The following is a 20,061-nucleotide window of genomic DNA, read 5'->3' as shown; positions in this document are numbered from 1 at the left end:
ATATTTTTGATGTCATTTTTGTTATTTAAACTAGTTAAAAAACAGTTTAAAAAAGTTCTGTCTTGGACGTCCGTGTGTTTGTATGTGCGGATCCTTTTTCTTGTTAACACGATAGCGACCGAAATACTTTACTAATCGAGTCTTTTTTTTTCTCTTACGCTTAAGTATGCTCAGGAATAGAACCCTTTCATTTTTCAGGGTCTGATTCGATGTGGTTTAATTGTTATTAAATAAACAAAAATAATAATTAATAAATATTTATTAAAAAAAAATTATGAGGCGTGCACTTTTGGATTTTCCAAATTATTTTTCTATATAGCAACTATAATTATCAGATTTGAAATCTAAAAGTATTTTATAAACCTGGAAATTAAATATAATAATAAATTAAATAAAAATGACCTATACATTTCTATCCAAATATCAAGTCCAAGTGATAACTCATATCACAACTAAATACCTTTTTAAAACAAAGTTTCTTCGCGCAGTTTCTCTGCCCGGATTTGCCCGGATGAATGTATAAAATCTGTAAAATAAGATAGGTAATAAATAAATGTTTATACCTTACCTTAAATTTAGATGAAATATTCATCCTTCTTCCAACTAATATTATAAACATGAAAATGTTTGGTTAACCCGTAACACAAGTATTTTATACTTATCGCGGGCACCAGTCTCTCACAAATGTTAGTGTTAAGGTGCGTATAAATTAAGCGCGGCAGCCGCGCGAGCCAATGTTCGACCAGAGTTGACGTTCATTTGCTGCGCGAGCCAATATGTAGATATATTTTAAGTTGAAAGTAGTTGCCGCGCGCGGCAGGCGATCCATCACGAACATCTCTTCTGTAGGACGCCAAAAGTGTAGTCATTTTCTTTTTCAAGTCAGGAATAGGTATATCCATTTTCTTACTGATTTCTACCCACACATCATACCTCAGCGATTTATTGTGGTATTGGGAGGATTTGCTGTTCCACAAAAATTCATTAGCGCCATACAATTGTATTAGTAAACGGCACTTTTCGTTGTCCATTTTTACGTAGACGCCGCGCGAGCCGAATCACCAAAACTACAAACCGTCCACACGGCGCGCGAGCGAACGCCTGAAGCTCCTTTGATGCGGTCTCAAAAACCGACAGTGAGCGGATCGCCCCGCGGCACGTTCGAGCGCGGCAATGTTCGCGTCGCCGCGCGCGGCGATCCCGTCTACATAGTGCGCGGCCGCCGCGCGCGCCTATGTTCGATGGTTTGCCGCGCTTAGTTTATACGCGGCTTTAAGATATATAGATCAATGTATGTGTTGATTGTGCATTTGTGATGAGAAAATAAATAAAAAATAAAAAAATGTTGTGTGGTTTTATGAAACCACGGTAAAAGTGAAACTGTTCGAACGGTTCCGAACACTGCTTTGTGTAGCGCACACAGGTAGCGCATGTCGCGTGACGGTCGGCTGCCGAGTAGGTATATACCTACTCGGCAGCCGCGATACACGCGACCAAGACGCGACATGCGCTACACAGACCAAAAAGTTTGAGACGATGTAATAAAAGTTTCACTTTAAAAATTCTATAACGAAAATCCGTATGAAATGGTTTAGAGAAATAAATAAGGTATAGCCTGGATTTATATAAACATAATATACTTGACTAGAATATATTTACGGATTATTTTACATAATTAACGAATAAACACAGTGAATTAATAAATTTTAGCGTTCTGAATTTTATAAAGTATTTAATAATATATTATAACTTAATTAAAACTACTATGAAAAAATAGCAACATTATACGCCAACATTGCAAGATCAGACGGATTGTCAATTCTAATTATTCTTTTTGACACCATCTACAATTCATGCAATTCTGAAATCGTTTTATTTATTTTAAGAATAAAAAGTGATGATCAGAAAAGAAAATTATCAACATGGCTTTAAAAAAGGTTAAGGGTAACTTTGAGAGAATGTTTGATAAAAATCTTACCGATTTAGTGCGTGGGATAAGAAATAACAAAGATAATGAGGTATTTATTTGTTTTCAGCAATTTGATGTATTACTTGTTTTCATAGATTATATTTTAATGCGTGAAATATTTCAAGAGTCTTATATTTACTGCTTGCTTGATTTTAGGCAAAATATATAGCACAATGTATGGAAGAAATCAAAGTGGAATTGCGGCAAGATAACATTGGGGTGAAAGCTAATGCCGTCGCTAAGTTAACATATGTAAGTACTACCTACTACCTACTACTTATATCGAATAGTGGGTGTATATTAAAATTTATACATATTAAATATTATATGATGTAACAGTTGCCAAATATTTTCAATAAATGAGTGATTTATGCTAATGTATTAATGTGTTCATTTATTTGTACAGTATAATATTATGTGATAAAAAGATGTAGGATACATGTATAATTTTTTTCTTATTTATATGACATATATTAATATTTCTTTTCAGCTACAAATGCTAGGATATGATATATCTTGGGCAATATTTAACATAATAGAAGTGATGAGTTCAAATAAATTTACTTTTAAAAGAATTGGATACTTAGCCGCAAGTCAATCATTCCATGCTGATTCAGAATTGCTTATGTTAACAACTAATATGATAAGGAAAGATCTTAACGCACAGAATCAATATGAAGCTGGGCTTGCATTGAGTGGACTTAGTTGTTTTATATCACACGATTTGGCAAGGGACTTAGCAAATGATATTATGACATTGGTAAGTTTTTTAAGTTGTTTACAATCTCTTCTTTTCTGAGGTGTTTTTCTGTGAAGCATAAATTATATTTCTGTCTACTTAAAATGAGAAAAACAATACCAATTTGTTTTAATTTCTAATAAGAGACCAACTAGCAATCATATATTATAGTTTGTTTAGATCAGACATTGTTATATTCAATGATGTTTTGATACTATTTCTTTGAATGGAAATTCTTTGCTACCTTTAAAATGTACACCTTGTCCTACTTATTTACATAATATTATATAAAAAAGCAGCAGATGAGACTAAGCAGAAAGCTATTATATTATAATATTAATATTAATTTAAAACACAACATATTAAGGAGGTATCAATATGTTACTTTGACTATGGCAATCAATGAAATGCCTAATTAACTTATAAAATGTTAGAAATATGCACTTAAATTCCTTATTAAAATATATTACAGATGAGTTCAACAAAACCATACCTTAGAATGAAAGCAGTTCTGATGATGTACAAGGTATTTTTAAGATATCCAGATGCGCTGAGGCCAGCATTTCCTAAACTAAAAGAGAAATTAGAAGATCCAGACCCTGGTGAGTCATAGTATAGAGGTGTTAAAGCATTTCTATGTATTCACAAATTTTATGTTATATATTGTTCATGTGTATATGTGAAATTTGATAGTAGCAATTTTAAAATGGAAAATAATGTTACAGTAGAACTCCAATTATCCGAATTAATGGGGACCGGGACCCATTCGGATAATCAAATATTCGGATAATCGGATTTTTTTTTTAAATTTGCAATTGGAGAGAATAAAAGCTACGTTTTGATATTGCACTATATTTTTATTGAACTAAATGAAAGAAACATGAAATTTTCACATGTTTTAAATATATAAATAAAATGTACCTACTTATGTACAAGTTTAGAAATAAAAATCATTGTTTTTTAAACATCTCAAGTCAGTGTAAGCACAACAAGTCAAGTCTAGACTTGGACGCGCAAACACTGGCTTCGCGGGGGGAAGAATAATAGCGCACTTTGACTTTTTTTGGACAATTTTTTGTGATTCGGATAATCGGCGATTCGGATAGTCGGAGTTCGGATAATTGGAGTTCTACTGTATTCCACACTAGATGACCCATCATTTAAAGATGTTATTAATAATAAATATATAATTTTTCATCATTCAACAAATTCTTTTTTCAGGTGTACAGTCAGCAGCAGTCAATGTAGTGTGTGAATTAGCAAGAAAAAATCCAAAAAATTATTTATCCTTAGCTCCTGTGTTCTTTAAACTTATGACTACATCTACAAATAATTGGATGTTGATAAAAATAATCAAACTGGTATGTCCATATCAAATTATCACATAACAATTTCATGACTGGTGAACATTGCTAACAAATATGGCTTTGTTTTTGTGAAAACATTTCTTACTCTATTTTATAGGTATTTTATGTTACTGTTAATAATTAATAATATTTCCTTAACTTGTGAATTTTTCACAGTTTGGTTTAATGACACAGTATGAACCAGATATTGGAAGAAAAATAACTCAAAGCCTCATTGACCTAATTTGCAGGTACAATTAGCAGCCTACAAATCGAGTTTTTGCTAGCATCATCCACACTCTCACACACTTGATTTTACATATTTCTCAAAGGGAATGTCACATTACAGACCTGCTTCAAACATTTTGCAAATAATATAGCAAGTCATTGTAATTTTACAGTTTTAAAATAAAAACTAAATAATACTCCATAAATTCTGTACATTTGGAACAAAGTGGAAATGATAAGCAAATTATTATCACATAAAATTGGCATGTAACACATTATTTTTTTATTTTCGCTGGCAGTCACTCGAAGGGAGGGAAACAAAACATAATACAGATAGAAAACATCAGAATATGACATCATAAAATGTGCAGTTGCTCTTTCATAAGCTAGTCTTATGTAGTGACATTGTATTTGTTCCAGTTTGGTGCCTTAACCCCATTAGAGCCTCGACTTGGCAAGAAACTGATAGAACCATTAACTAATTTAATACATAGGTGAGTCGGAAATGCGATGATCCTTGATGTAATCTGTGAATTTTGTTATTTTGGTCTCTATGGGGTAAAGGGAAGTAGAGATTTCGGAGGCTTTATGTATCGCTGGAATAGTCTACTAGGATGCTTTCACGGCTTTTTCTTGTTTGTGTGATTTACTGCTTTTGGATCATAGTCTTGTTTATACTAAACACTATTCATTTATATCTGCAGTACTGAGTACCTACACGTACAGTAATGGTAAAATATAACTAAAGGTATATTAAAATTTATTTAATTGAGACAAGAGTAACAAATTGGCACTTGCACTTGCAATATTAAATTTTTTTTGTTGTTATTGGAAGTCACATGGGCACATATGTATCAATAATATAAATAAAGTATAAACTGAATCATAAAATGTATAACATTATATCAAATCGAAACTGTTTGCAAGTTATTTTGCTTTTAGCTCTATATTTACACTTTTAATTTTTTATTAATTAATGATATAAGAGTGTAGATATACCTTTATGATTCAGTATTTACAATTATTGCTTAAATTCAAATAAATATACACAATACTCGTACATGCTAAAATAATTATAAGCACATTAATTGTTAGAGCTATTATATTCAAAACAATGTATGTATTTCATATAAAATTATAATGTATTTTATGTAAATGTCAAATATATGTATGTAGTTAGATATGCGTGATTAGGTATTTCGAAATATCGTAAGAAAATTCAATAGAAAAGTTACAGTATGCATAATGACACACTTTTTTCTAAAACCATACATTATTAACCTTTAGTAACTATAATTAGTTGATATCTATAAAAGAATTAGTGATAGGTCTCAGTCTATTCACATCTTGGACGAATCGTCATTAGTTTATGTCCAGTATATACAATTGAGATCATTTTTTCTTCAAATAGTAATATTTCAAACTTAAACTTATCATCCAAAAATAGATTGATTGTATAACTTCTCCGAAATTGGCGTTTCTTAATACACCAGATGTTACAAAACCACAGCGTCTTTTTGTGGATTTATCTATGTTGCTTTTAGAAAAGAACCAAACAAAATGACGATACGTCTGTGTGAATGAGCCCTAATAAAGAGTGTACGTCAATAGTGTGTTTTATAATGTAGTACATCGGCGATGTCGTTGCTGTACGAGTGTATAAACACGGTGATCGCTGTGCTGATCAGCATCAGCAGCGGGATGCCGGGCCACGCCGCCTCCGTGCAACTCTGTGTTCAGAAACTAAGAATACTCATAGAGGATAGTGATCAGAACTGTGAGTCACTATCTCTTTACTTATTATTATGTACACACATATAACACATTCGTTTTAGTGCATAGTTGTGGTAATTTAGATTTTATACTATACATTGACACTGGTGGTAAGATATGCTTGACGTTTTGAGGACAAGGATTAAGGAATCACTGTGGGTTGGATTTTAGAGTTGATTTAACTGGATATGTTGTACAGATTGAATTTGGCTTACCTATAATATGATTGCTTTAATAAAATTGTTGACAATATTTCTTGTAATTTAATACTGTGTTTGAAATTGCAGTAAAATATTTGGGTCTACTGGCCATGTCGCGGATACTCAAATCTCACCCGAAGTCTGTACAACAACACAAGGACCTAGTTCTCGCTTGCCTCGACGACAAAGATGAATCCATAAGATTAAGAGCATTAGGACTTCTATATGGCATGGTAAGTAATAAATTGGGAATTTATACCTACAAAAACCAAGGAAGAACCTTTGTCTGCAGTATTACCTCAAACATTATTTATTGATGATAAAGTAGGTATCAACAAAGTAGAACAAAGATATTTTATTTAAAATTTTGAGCTGTTCATTTTCTCCATTCGTAATTATGACATACGCACAAAAAATAAATTTAACCCATTGAGATACTAGATAATAATTAAAAAAAAATGGCGCACAGATTTTGTTCGTGGTGTCTCCTCCATAAGTAGTAATATTATCTCAATTATCTCAATGATTTAACCATATAAAAATGTTGTAGGTATCGAAAAAGAACTTGATGGAGATAGTGAAGAAGCTGATGGTGCACATGGAGCGCGCGGAGGGCACGCTCTACCGGGACGAGCTGCTCACGCGCATGATCGAGATCTGCGCGCAGAACAGCTACCAGCACGTGGTCGACTTCGAGTGGTACATCACCGTGCTCGCTGAGCTCACCGAGATGGAGACCAGCGCTAAGCATGGTGAGTTAGGAGATACCCAATGAATAGAAATACAAAAAAAATAATCAATTTTCTGAATCTATATGCATGTACTCGTGCCACATAGGGCACATTTAATACGCCAATAATAATGATAAACAACAGGCAAGTAGATAATTTATAAATCAAGTTGTTGAGTCGCCTCATTCCTTTAAATTAAAGGTTTGATCCAATTATTAAAAAAAAAAATAGTGAACTTGCCAGACATAAATTAGGTATTGAGATAAAAGATTCTTCATTACGTATACACTTCAGGATTACTGGTTCAAAAAAACTTTCTTGTATTATGTAATAACTGTTTATTTATTTTTTAATTAAAAACCAAACAGAATCTTAATAAATTTGATATATATATTCTTTGACGTGACAACGTCTTATAATTCGATAGAGCCGGTTGCACGCACGAAAAAACATGACTCATGCGGCGTTACCTCGCTCTGAGGCGTTCCATGTAAGGCTTGAAGTGCAAGCGAGAACGCGGAACGAGCGACAAAGAAGCACAATCGGACGTTGTCACGTTCAACTATCGTCAGTAAACCGACTTTACAGACAACCAATTTTTTATCTTCATTGCAGGGTGCATGATAGCGGCGCAGCTGACGGAGGTGGGCGCGCGCGTGGCGGACGTGCGGCAGTTCGCGGCGCGCGAGTGCAGCGCGCTGTGCGCGCGCGCCGCCGCCGCGCCGCCCGGCGCCGCCTCGCGGGAGGTGCTGTACGCGGCGGCGTACGTGCTGTCCGAGTATTGCACGTGAGTATGACGTGTTATACGAGTATATCTTGATAATGGTTTTTCCCATGGTGGGCCTCTTGGTAGGCCATCAGTACAAAAAACGTTTGCAGATGTTGTAGGGGGTAAAGTTATTTTTAATAAACTTGTTTTTCATTAATTTTACTAGCGGTCCGCCCCGGCTTCGCCCGTGGTACCTACATGTTTAAACTATCCTATCTCTCAAGTTGGATCGAACTACACATGATGTGCGAATTTTATTATAATCGGTTAAGTGGTTTAGGAGTCCATTGAGGATAAACATTAAGATTAAGATATTGCATTTTAGTTGCTTCTAAGTAAGTATGCATATTATCCAATTACTAATAACACTGATAATAATTGATAACACTTTGTTAACAATTTCTAATTATATTTTTGTCTCTGGGTAAAAACAACAAATAACAAACCTATTTTTTTTGTGTATTAAAAAACTGTTAAATAGATGTATAATTTGTGTAAAATTTACAATATAGGGAGGAGTCAGTGATGCGCGAGTCGATCCCGGCGGTGCTTGTGTGCGCACGTGCGCACGCGCACGGGTCGGGCGGCATGCGCGCGCGGGCCGTGTGCGTGCACGCCGCGCTCAAGCTGCTGGCCAAGCTGCTGCTGCTGTACGAGCAGAGCGGGAGACGGGAGGAGGCGGTTAATGTGAGTATTGTGGAGGTTTTATATGCTAATATTTGATTTTTTTTTTTAATTTTTGCCGTAGCTGTCTGTTTTGATTTCAAAGGTTTAGCTTGATTTATTATTTGAGTCAAATTTGCTTAAAACAAATTATTTTCAATAGATGAGTGAATATAATTATTATGGTGGTGTATATGCGTTGTTACATTATTGAACATTGGAAAAAATATTTTGTTTTGCCTTATCAAAAATAGAGAGAGAAGAAATATACTCTAACCCTAACGCTGACATGAACGCTCGACACATAAACGTTATTCAAAAATTCAATCGCAATTTTTGAAGTTGGGGTATTGGGGTTGGAAAAAAAAATTAGTGTAACATTTTTTCGTTACGCGTGACATTTTTCCGTTACGCGCCATCTTGTTCTTATCCCTACCACGCGTGATTCGCATTTCTGTCAAGTTGCATAAAGTAAATTATTTTTTGAAAAATAAGATTAAGTATAAAGAAGTTTCACTTCTTACGTGTGTACACTAGTACACGCACACATTTTTTTTAAATAAAGTACAAATGACTGTCTATACCTGTATTTTTTTTATAATTTATATAATATTTATGTTTGTAGATAATCCAAGAGACGCTATCCGGTCTCAAGCCGCTACTCTGCAGCGAGGACATGGAAGTCCAGGAGCGGGCTCACAACGCGACAGCATTACTGTCCCTAGTACTGGCGCGAATCGATCCGGATAGCTGCTTGCCCGATATCACTGTGAAGGACGCAGTTGTTACTAACACGCTCGTGCAGCATGAGAGGTGAGGGTTTTTCTTAAAAAAGGATTAAAAATAGACCGGGAGATCAAAAAAATGTGAAAAATTAGGAATTTGCGATTCCTATTAATTTTGTAGTAGTGAATTATTATTTTTAGAAGCCCCCACAATACAATATTAAGATATTCTGTTAAGTACACGATATTGGTGTGTGCCATACACTTAAAAAAAAGTTATATATTTTAATATTGTCTGAATTTGTTGTATCAAAAGGTTACAATGAATGTTCTAAATTCATATAATATTTCAGCAATGGATTGGATGAAGAGGCCACTGTTGAAGAATTACTCAACGGCGAGAAGGCATCGAGCAACTTCAGTGGTGGTATGATTGAGGAGTTGGCGAGCTTGTTCGAAGGCGAGCTCAAACCTGTCGCACCCAAAGCGCAGAAGAAAGTGCCCATGCCTGCCGAGTGAGTTAACTAAATATGTAAAAACTAATAGTTCAATATAAAAACGGAGGTTTTCAATTTAACTGTATTATTTTGTGTCTCAGATCTTTTGATGGGGTGAACTAATTATGATGTTCCGTTTTTTATTTAAAAGCTGGTGAATTCCGGCTTGTCCTATTTAAACATTTTCTATTTCGGATAATTTGAATGTGTTTTAGTTTTTTGGTTCTTTGATTTCACTTTTTCAAAGCATACAATGTGTGAGCAGGCGCTGGTTTTGGTGAAATAAAAGGCCCACACAAAACTTTTAATGAACTGTATTTGTTATAATTAATTTTTTATAAGGCTTAGTTAACGTGTGCAGCGGTGCACGTCTTATGCGAGACTGACTTCTGATCATTATTTCTCTTTCACTCTCTTATGTTTTATACAGAATGTTGTGGGTGGATCTGAATTGATGGCATTTTAGTGGAAATTGGAAGTTGTGCATAGCTTTATGTTTTTTTTTCTATTTTTATTTGCTTATTTTGCCTACATATTATTTATTTTTTTCCCAATACGCAGGCTGGACCTCGATCAGTGGCTGGCCCACTCGCGCTGGTCGTCGGAGAGCTCGAGCTCGGAGGACGAAGGCGCTGCGCTGTTCGCCGCGCCGCAGCCCGACGCGCGACCCGTCACTCACCTCACGCCCGACGAGTTGCTTATGGTACCTATACACCAAGAAGCTTATATCTAATACACTGGAGATTTCAGTATGAATATTAACTTGTAACAAGAAAATATGACATGGAATGACGCCTGTATGTTTTTTTATCCCTTTCACAACTTGGCAAGTTAGGCGTGAAAGGGATAAAACATACAGGCGTCATTCAAGGTCATATTTTCTTGTTACAAGTTAATGTTCATACTGAAATCTCCAGTTTATTAGATATAAGCTTCTTGGTATACACTATACACACAGGCAAATTGTATTAGTTCGTCATCATCATTCGTCATTTACGTTTGTTAATTTGTAATATGCTGAGAATTTTTTCCAAGCATCCACAAAAAGACGAAGAAAGTTTTTAAACGGCGAATAATACAATTTGCCTTATACAATACACGCATACAGATAGACAACACGCACGTGCACAAACACGCATAAACTACACACGCACGCGCAGACACGCTCACATAATACGCACTAGCGCGCGCATCTACATAAATACACAAAACACGCTATCTTCCCATATGCATACACCGCACATTCACATATACACGTAAGAAGGACACGCACACTAAACACCACGCACGCACACTCATTCATATGCATAAATTCCTCATGCACACACTAGCAATCTCTTACGCGTTTTAACGTATGCATACGCATAACACACGCACTTGTGCGTACTCACGTACGTTCGTTCATTCAACTCCACCTATGCTAATTATTATTAACCTTCCTAGTCAAACAAGTCAGGATTGCACGGAGGTACTGAATGTGTATGCATGCATCTAAATAATCTAATATAAGAACTGTAATTAACTATTACAATAAGAGATAAATTGAATTATTTTCAGCCAGTAGGGAATATGATAGTTTCTATAAAAATTAAAAGAAAATCCTTTCCATATTAAAATTCAGCATTATAAAAATTAAATTAATGCGCAGCTTCGGGAGGCACGCAAGCAAGAACAAGCGAACAACCCGCATTATCTTAAAGACGACTCGCCGCGCTCCTACCAGCAGGATGATATTCCCATCGCGGAGATTGCTCTGGAGGTGCCCTTGCAAATACAATGTGAGTGTAGTCTTATTTATTTATCGTTGTATACGCGATCACAAGTATATAAATATGTAGATATATAAAATGAAAAGAAGAACCACAAAATCAATATGCAGTGTAAAAGTCAATATCTTAAAAATATGTAAATCAGTGTTTAAGGTAAAAAATGGTCGACTAAAACATTATAGCCATAATAGACCGGACTCTCAGTGGAGTTTCGTTAGCAAAAATCGCGGACCTAAATCTGACTTCTGATATATATTGTATAGATCCCAGACATCCTATAGACAGATGTTGCCAACCAGTTTTGTGGTCCCCCTGCCCGCACCCCGGTAATTAAATATGGCATACAAAGAAAAAAATAAAAATTTCCAAAACATGCCGTGTGGGGTATCAAATGAAAGAACTTATTGAGAAGATCACGAATATATAGCATACTATATACATTTCTTACACTTTCTCTAAGATTTTTTAGAAAATTAACGAAAATGGTCCATTTTTGAGTTAACTTTAAACCACTATAGATTGAAAACTCATGAATATATTTTTTAAATTATTATTTTAAATAATTAACAATAGTCCATTGTTTCCGATTCAATATTTCGTACAGTGAAATAGTTGCATGGGGGAGTGGGGGGAGCATTCAAAGATGGCGAGTATATTTTCAAGTTCATATAGTATATAGTTATTTTCATCAAATCCACCACATAGCTCACTTATATTATATTACGAACTATTGAATCATAAACAATGGACTATTGTTAATTATTTAAAATAATAATTTAAAAAATATATTCATGAGTTTTCAATCTATAGTGGTTTAAAGTTAACTCAAAAATGGACCATTTTCGTAAATTTTCTAAAAAATCTTAGAGAAAGTGTAAGAAATGTATATAGTATGCTATATATTCGTGATCTACTCAATAAGCTCTTTCATTTGATACCCCACACGGCATGTTTTGGAAATTTTTATTTTTTTCTTTGTATGCCATATTTAATTACCGGGGTGCGGGCAGGGGGACCACAAAACTGGTTGGCAACATCTGTCTATAGGATGTCTGGGACCTATACAATATATATCAGAAGTCAGATTTAGGTCCGCTATTTTTGCAAACGAACATCTCCTTGGAGCCTGCTCTATAAAGTAAACCTAGCTTATCGTTTTCTTTTTGAACTTTAAAAATCCTTATGTTTTAAGAAATGTAATTTAATTGAGATCTATTGATGATATTTTTTGGGGATTTATTTTCAGCAAAGAGATCTGATAAGTACTTAATATCGAGAGAAAGCTCCAAAAAGGCGAAGAAAGAGAAGCGGCCGTCGAAGAAACGGAAGAGCAAGACTGAAAGACATTCCACTGAATCTGATAGCGATGGTGCGTTTTTTTTTGTTTTTAAATAAATAAATCAATAGTAATTAGTTTTGAGTGACTATTGTGATGTGTTCTACACGTCTGTTATCACATTTATTCCATTGTGGACTTTATTTCAATGAAATGTCGATGACTTTAAAGGGATTTAAAATTTAATGGTGCATTCTACTAGATCATTAAACTGTTTTAAAATACACTAAATTTGTTCGTAGTGTTTCAAATAAGTTTGCTTACAATATTCATTTAGTTAAATATAATACGGACGAATGTTTCACAATTTATTTCTTTCCATATATCCAGTGATATCTAATATTCTTGCATAATATTATTTGTCTGTCCCAAAAGAGATGCTTCAGAATTTCCTCATATTCATGTTATATCTAAAATTTCTATTATTTATTATTGTATGCTTTGTCTGTAAAAGAGATACTTTAGAATTTCTCTCTTTCTATATAATATGTCGGCGCAACGACGTTATACGACTACCCTCAAACTACTAAATAATTATAACTAGCTAAAATTTACTTTGTTCTTTTTATATAAGTCGTTGATTAATGTAATGAAATAATTAAATTAACGAAATAATTAATGTTTGTTAAAAATTATAAAAATTCATTGCAAAAATTCGAGTGGCAACACTCAAACTAATTCTTGTGAGTCAAGGTTTGTTTTAAATACGAGCGCCCGACGGCACAGAACACAAGGTCGGTTGAGTCCTCGGAAACATCCAAAAGGTTCAAACTGTCAGGCACAGTCTCCCAAACTGTGTCTCAAATACCAAAACAGGGCGATTCGTCCTCCCAGTAACCCGCCCGTATTAGCGGGCGGCGCGAGCAACCTGCTGCAGAGGACGAATCGTCCTGAACAGCATCCCCCACGCACGGCCGCGTGTGTGAAGACCCCCGCAAAAACAGAACACATTCACGCGCCGGCCGTCGGAGCGTTCGGAGCTCTCTCTATAATTACCACGTGGATTAAAAGGGCAGTAAAATACCTACAGGCGTTTTACTTCGAGTATGAGCGTCTGCTCTGATGATGGTGACGTCAGCATCACTGACGTCACTCTTTTTAAAAATGGCCTTGGGGCCCTTCTTCCGCTATATACATGATCTATGTAATATTATTGAATAGAACATGAATATGGAAGAGAGATTTCGAAGTATCTCTTTTAAATACAAAGTTAATGATATATTATTATGTTAGCAGAGGGTTTAGAGTCCCGCACTACGCGGCGCCCCGCGGTGGAGACGGGCGGCGAGCTGCCGGAGGGCGCGGCGCCGTCGGACGACGAGCCGGCCCCGCCGCACGACGACCCGCACCGCGCGCTAGACCTCGACCTCGACGGGTGAGTGCACACACATACATACATACATACATACAGCTAGCGATATACTATACACCACAATAACGCCTTTAGTACACCTACGTATTTGCGTGCGACAGCGAAACAACGAAAAAAAAAATTGGTTGCCTGTAAAGTCGGTTTACTGACGATAGTTGAACGTGACAACGTCCGATTGTGCTTCTTTATCGTTCGTTCCGCGCTCTCGCTTGCACTTCAAGCCTTACATGGAACGCCTCAGCGAGGTAACGCCGCATGAGTCATGTTTTTTCGTGCGTGCAGGCGGCTCTATCGAATTATAAGACGTTGTCACGTCAAAATCTGTCAGTAGTATGGCAGGTTTTCGCATATGATATGTCTCACTCTAGCACATAGATAGATGAAATAGTTGCGTCCTTATCAGTATTGTTTTGCAAGAAACTGTGAAATGGCCATTACACAGACGCATACGTTCCGCTAGTGAAGTTTCGCATCGCAAAGCGTCAGATCGCGATCTGTCGGTGAGGACAGATTTTCGCGCCATAGATGCCGAAAATACTGAATTATTTTTGCATTCTTATCGAGATTATCCCGTATTATACGCAATTGGACACGCAGATTATAAAAATACGTACAAAAAAGAGGTAGCATGGAGGAAACTTCAAACATGGAGAAAATTACAATGGCATATCATTGCGAAAAAGTTGCAAAAACATTGCTGTGTACTAACGTTCCGCAGATATTTCGCTACGCAGTAGTTCCGCAGAGATTCGCTGCCGCATACGAATGCGTAGGTGTACTAAAGGCGTAAAGCCTAACGGCCATCCCGCGGGGATATGGACGGGAGAAAGAGGGTTGTTTTAGTCGGTATGGACCATGAGACCATAATCGAGACCGACATACCAGGTCGCAGATCTTGACCTGAGATACTTAACAGTATTTTTTCCCTCTATAATAAAAAAAATACTATACACCTACACTTGTATTCAGAATTCACTACGAATTCTGAATACATACTTTAATGGTGAACATATTAACATATTACACATAAGGTAGTGAACAGTGTTCACGTACACATACTGCGCTAGTGAATACGTACTACGCTCTAGGGGTGAATAGGGACCAATAACACGCTCGATGTGTGAGCCCACACACACACACACACACACTTCTATAAGTTATGACCATTAATAAATGCACGGTTAAGTACGCAGTACACACGCGCAGGGAGGTGCCAGAGACGCATTAGTTACACGCGTACTTAAAGATAACATTTTTACATTACCAAATAGTTATTCCTGTATACAAATTTATAACGAATTGCTTCGATTACAGACCTTTACGTGAGGAGGAAATGCTCGTGACCAGGGTAAAGCAGTACCCGCAACCAGGAGGCGAATTACTGGAAAGCGATCTAAAGAAAAAAGACAAGAAAAAGAAGTCTTCCGACAAAAAATCCACCGAAAAAACCACCAAGAAGAAGAAGTCTAAGTCGTCGAAACATGACGAGGAGAATCTAATTATTCCAGAACTAAATACAAACAATGCAACGGAGGATTTACTTATAAATAGTAATTTAAGTGACACAAATGACGTCAATAGCGGTGCCGGAGACATAGAGCCGGAAAAACAGGTGAAAAATAAGACTGAAAAACATAAGAAGTCTAAGAAAGACGCGAAGGACAAGGATTCAAAGAAAAAGAAATCTAAGAAAGGTAAGTTTTTTTTAAACAAATTTAACACTTAAAAAAATCAGTATTAAAATGGTCTACTGTACATGTAGTATACAATATCAAAACGATTTTCAACATAACAGCTTTTACTACCTTACAAATTATTTTATTCAGTGCAACTGGTAATAATTACTTAGATTATTTTTAACATACCTATAAAACTTATTAATGTAACCGTAATTTTCTTGTTCCAGATAAACACGAAACAAAATTAGGATATGAGGAAGCGTTGGGGATTTCTACGCCCAGTAAAGAAGTTATATAGTGCTTAGCATAATATAATGTACCTTTGAATCCATGTCACATGCTATCTCAGTGCAATTGTTTATTTGAACAATTAGTTGTATAATTTCATATATTTTATAAGAATTATTTTAATTCATCTTAAAGGAAATGAAGTCCACTAAACGTATATTGCTATAAATGTTTAGACTTATATGTATAATCATGTACAGTTATGAAAGATTAATAAGATTTATTAAAAGCGATTCGTTTACTTTTAAATAAAGCTAATTTCTTCATGTTCTCTTGTTGTTTCATTTTGATGTCAAATACGTTACATGTAAATTAACTCGTCCTTAAAAATTTAATAAAATGACTCTTGCTAAATATGAAATAAAATGAGGTCATTACTTCGTTTCTCTCGTATATTCTAAAATATGCCATCAGTCCCCGGAATCACAGACACAATAGAAAATCTATTGTGTCGCGCCCCGATCGGGGCGCTCGGTGGTCAATGGGTTAAATTAACGCCTGTACTTGAGCGTTAACTGCGTCACTATAAGAAGATCCTGGTGAATTATGTTATCACGAATTTATATCGTAATAGAACGGATTGTGGTTACAACCGAACCGTATAAACCATTATAACACAACGCAAAAATATTGAATTCGGAAAATAAAACAAAGAACTGATATGGAAATAAACATTTTATTATAAAAAACAAGACTCAAAATATATAATTTTTGAATACAAATTATCTGAGCTGAAAAAAATATCATAATAGTGCAAGCAGAAAGATTAATAGGAATCAAAAAATTATAAGTTTAATTTCCATTCCCTGTTTCGCTTCATTTACTCAACGAAATTCAACACTCCAAAAATATTATTTACAAAATTCGTCAATTGACAATTCCCTAAAATTTGTTCAACTGGATTTAGCTTTTACGATAAATTCGTTTCTTTTCCTTTATTCTATTTTCAAGTCCAGTAAAAGTTATTAATTCGTTATTTATTCTTCCTTTTGCGTCTCCCATGCGCCGTGCAGCAACTCCCGCCGCCCGCGCCGCCATCACCTCCGCTCGATTTCGTGTTAATCATTTTAATTGCTACCTAAACAGTTATATACAAAATGAAGCAATAGGTTTTTACTAAGTTCATTTAAAATATATGTTATAGTAATGCATAAGTGAATGCAGAATAATCTACCAAACCTTGTGTAAATGGGCATATTAGAAGAATAATTTTCACTTATAATACCACAAGAGCTTCAAAATTATCGGGTATTTTCCGATAGGTTCGTTGCAAACAAATGAAGGAGTCAAGTTTTTAGTCAAGGTTAAAAAATCACGAGCGCGAAGCGCGAGTGATTTTTCCTGAAAAACTTGACGACTTTATTTGTTTGCAGGGAACCTTGAGGGAAATGCCAGATAATTTTGAAGCTCGTGTTAGTCCATTGAATGAGTCCCTCCAAGGGGGGTCTAGAGTGCGTGAGTTAGTAACGTAAGATGTTTCTTCGGAAACATGTCAAGAGTCCCTAGGTAATAAACATACTAAAACCCCGGGACACTAGGAGGAGCCCCGGAGTGGGGGGAGGGGGGAAATGAGTCCATTTTTTCATTTTTCGCTTAAATCTCAAAAACGGTACATGTTAGAGAAAAACTTTCAAGGAAAAGTTGAAAGGCCATATAGTTATCTACAAGTTGTAGCTACATCATTTTTTCCTATATCCTACCGTTTCTGAGTTATAGACAGTAAAAAATGATTTTGGCTCAAACAATTTCCCCATACTACACATCAATCGATCAAAAAATATTTATTTCTTCCAAAAAACTCAAATGTGCAACTTGTGACCGGTACTGATAGATTGCTCTTAAATTAGGTCTATAATTGGTAAAATAAACACATTCCTCCATGGAAGCCTTTAGGAGGAATCGATTGTCAAAATATTACATTAGGGCAGTTTGAGTTACTGAACTTGATCTTTTTATTTTTTTCTTCCAAAAAACTCAAAAGTGCAACTTGTGACCGGTACAGATAGATTGCTCATAATTAGGTCTATCATTGATAAAAATACTAGATTCCACCACAGAGGCGTTTACGGGGAATTGAATTTTATTAGGGTAGTTACGATACTTGAACTTTTTATTTTTTTTCTTTCAAAAAACTCAAAAGTGCAACTTGTGACCGGTACCGATAGATTGCTCATAATTAGGTCTATCATTGATAAAAAAACCAGATTCCACCATTGAGGCGTTTAGGAGGTATTGAATTTTATTAGGGTAGTTACGATACTTGAACTTTTTAACTAACTGTCCTAATAAAATTCAATTCCCCGTAAACGCCTCCATGGTGGAATCTGGTATTTTTATCAATGATAGACTTAATTATGAGCAATCTATCTGTACCGGTCACAAGTTGCACTTTTGAGTTTTTTGGAAGAAAAAAAAATAAAAAGTTCAAGTATCATAACTACCCTAATAAAATTCAATTCCCCGTAAACGCCTCCGTGGTGGAATCTAGTATTTTTATCAATGATAGACCTAATTATGAGCAATCTATCTGTACCGGTCACAAGTTGCACTTTTGAGTTTTTTGGAAGAAAAAAAATAAAAAGTTCAAGTTCAGTAACTCAAACTACCCTAATATAATATTTGACAATCGATTCCTCCTAAAGGCTTCCATGGAGCAATGTGTTTATTTTACCAATTATAGACCTAATAAAGAGCAATCTATCAGTACCGGTCACAAGTTGCACTTTTGAGTTTTTTGGAAGAAAAAAATAAAAAGATCAAGTTCAGTAACTCAAACTACCCTAATATAATATTTTGACAATCGATTCCTCCTAAAGGCTTCCATGGAGGAATGTGTTTATTTTACCAATTATAGACCTAATTAAGAGCAATCTAATAGTACCGGTCACAAGTTGCACTTTTGAGTTTTTTGGAAGAAAAAAAATAAAAAGTTCAAGTATCGTAACTACCCTAATAAAATTCAATTACCCGTAAACGCCTCCGCGGTGGAATCTGGTATTTTTATCAATGATAGACCTAATTATGAGCAATCTATCTGTACCGGTCACAAGTTGCACTTTTGAGTTTTTTTGGAAGAAAAAAATAAAAATATCAAGTTCAGTAACTCAAACTGCCCTAATATAACATTTTGACAATCGATTCCTTCTAAAGGCTTCCATGGAGGAATGTGTTTATTTTACCAATTATAGACCTAATTAAGAGCAATCTATCAGTACCGATCACAAGTTGCACATTTAAGTTTTTTGGAAGAAATAAATATTTTTTGATCGATTTATGTGTAGTATGGGGAAATTGTTTGAGCCAATATTATTTTTTACTGCGTATAACTCAGAAACGATAGGATATAGGAAAAAATGATGTAGGTACAACTTGTAGATAATTTTATGGCCCTTCAACTTTTCCTTGAAAGTTTTTCTCTAACATGTACCGTTTTTGAGATTTAAGCGAAAAATGAAAAAATGGACCCATTTCCCCCCTCCCCCCACTCCGGGGCTCTTCCTAGTGTCCCGGGGTTTTAGTATGTTTATTACCTAGGGACTCTTGACATGTTTCCGAAGAAACATCTTACGTTACTAACTCACGCACTCTAGAACTTTTTATTCAATGGACTATGTGGTATTCGGGAGATTATTTTTCCGTCCCAAATGTCGGCCAATAATTTCACAATTGAATTGAACCTGTCAGTTTGACGTCAACGACCAGAGAAAATTTTCAAAAAATTATCAGTATAATACCATGTACGTTGTACCACGTGACGTCGAATGGTGCAATTCTATTGGTCGATATTTGGGTCGGAAAAATAATCTGTATAAATTCTCATTTCCAATGCAAAAGTAGTAATCAATTCTGTATTATGCGGTGCAAATTGGAATAGAATCAACTTGGCTACAATTTGGAATTTGTTAATACAAACCAGTTCATAGTTCATATTATGTTAATTTTACCAATAAAGTTTGTAATTAAATTGATATGATTCA

At 35.3% G+C, this 20,061-nt stretch overlaps 1 protein-coding gene across 2 annotated transcripts; it reads left to right on the top strand.

The window, feature by feature from the left end:
- Positions 1–1,817: 1,817 nt before the first annotated feature.
- Positions 1,818–16,355, top strand: g (adaptor-related protein complex 3, delta 1 subunit-like garnet). 2 transcript variants are annotated; one of them, XM_089714585.1, is made up of 19 exons: positions 1,818–2,018; positions 2,126–2,221; positions 2,460–2,729; positions 3,181–3,310; positions 3,930–4,069; positions 4,703–4,776; positions 5,911–6,059; positions 6,343–6,488; positions 6,806–7,007; positions 7,602–7,773; positions 8,268–8,442; positions 9,044–9,231; positions 9,497–9,658; positions 10,202–10,343; positions 11,289–11,418; positions 12,656–12,778; positions 13,982–14,120; positions 15,432–15,811; positions 16,024–16,355. In XM_089714585.1, the coding sequence occupies exons 1-19, from the start codon at positions 1,923–1,925 to the stop codon at positions 16,092–16,094; spliced, it is 2,985 nt and encodes a 994-aa protein (XP_089570711.1). In that variant the 5' UTR covers positions 1,818–1,922; the 3' UTR covers positions 16,095–16,355. The 2 variants fall into 2 exon arrangements, with proteins under 2 accessions (XP_089570711.1, XP_089570710.1); XM_089714584.1 differs by having other exon boundaries at positions 13,979–14,120.
- Positions 16,356–20,061: the final 3,706 nt, after the last annotated feature.

The sequence above is a fragment of the Colias philodice genome, chromosome 3, assembly GCF_061535455.1.
Source record: "Colias philodice isolate Cphi_HAF_F1 chromosome 3, ilColPhil1 Martin Lab GWU primary, whole genome shotgun sequence".
NCBI lineage: Eukaryota > Metazoa > Arthropoda > Insecta > Lepidoptera > Pieridae > Colias > Colias philodice.
This window is presented reverse-complemented; position numbering and strand designations above follow the sequence as displayed.

What these genes read in the sequence shown, in the direction of transcription:
- g (XM_089714584.1), top strand. Translation starts at nt 1,923, where the DNA reads ATGGCTTTAAAAAAGGTTAAGGGTAACTTTGAGAGAATGTTTGATAAA. An exon ending in TAGGACTTCTATATGGCATG is followed by an intron (nt 6,489 to 6,805) that starts GTAAGTAATAAA and finishes AAAATGTTGTAG; the next exon opens with GTATCGAAAAAGAACTTGAT. An exon ending in CTAGACCTCGACCTCGACGG is followed by an intron (nt 14,121 to 15,431) that starts GTGAGTGCACAC and finishes CTTCGATTACAG; the next exon opens with ACCTTTACGTGAGGAGGAAA.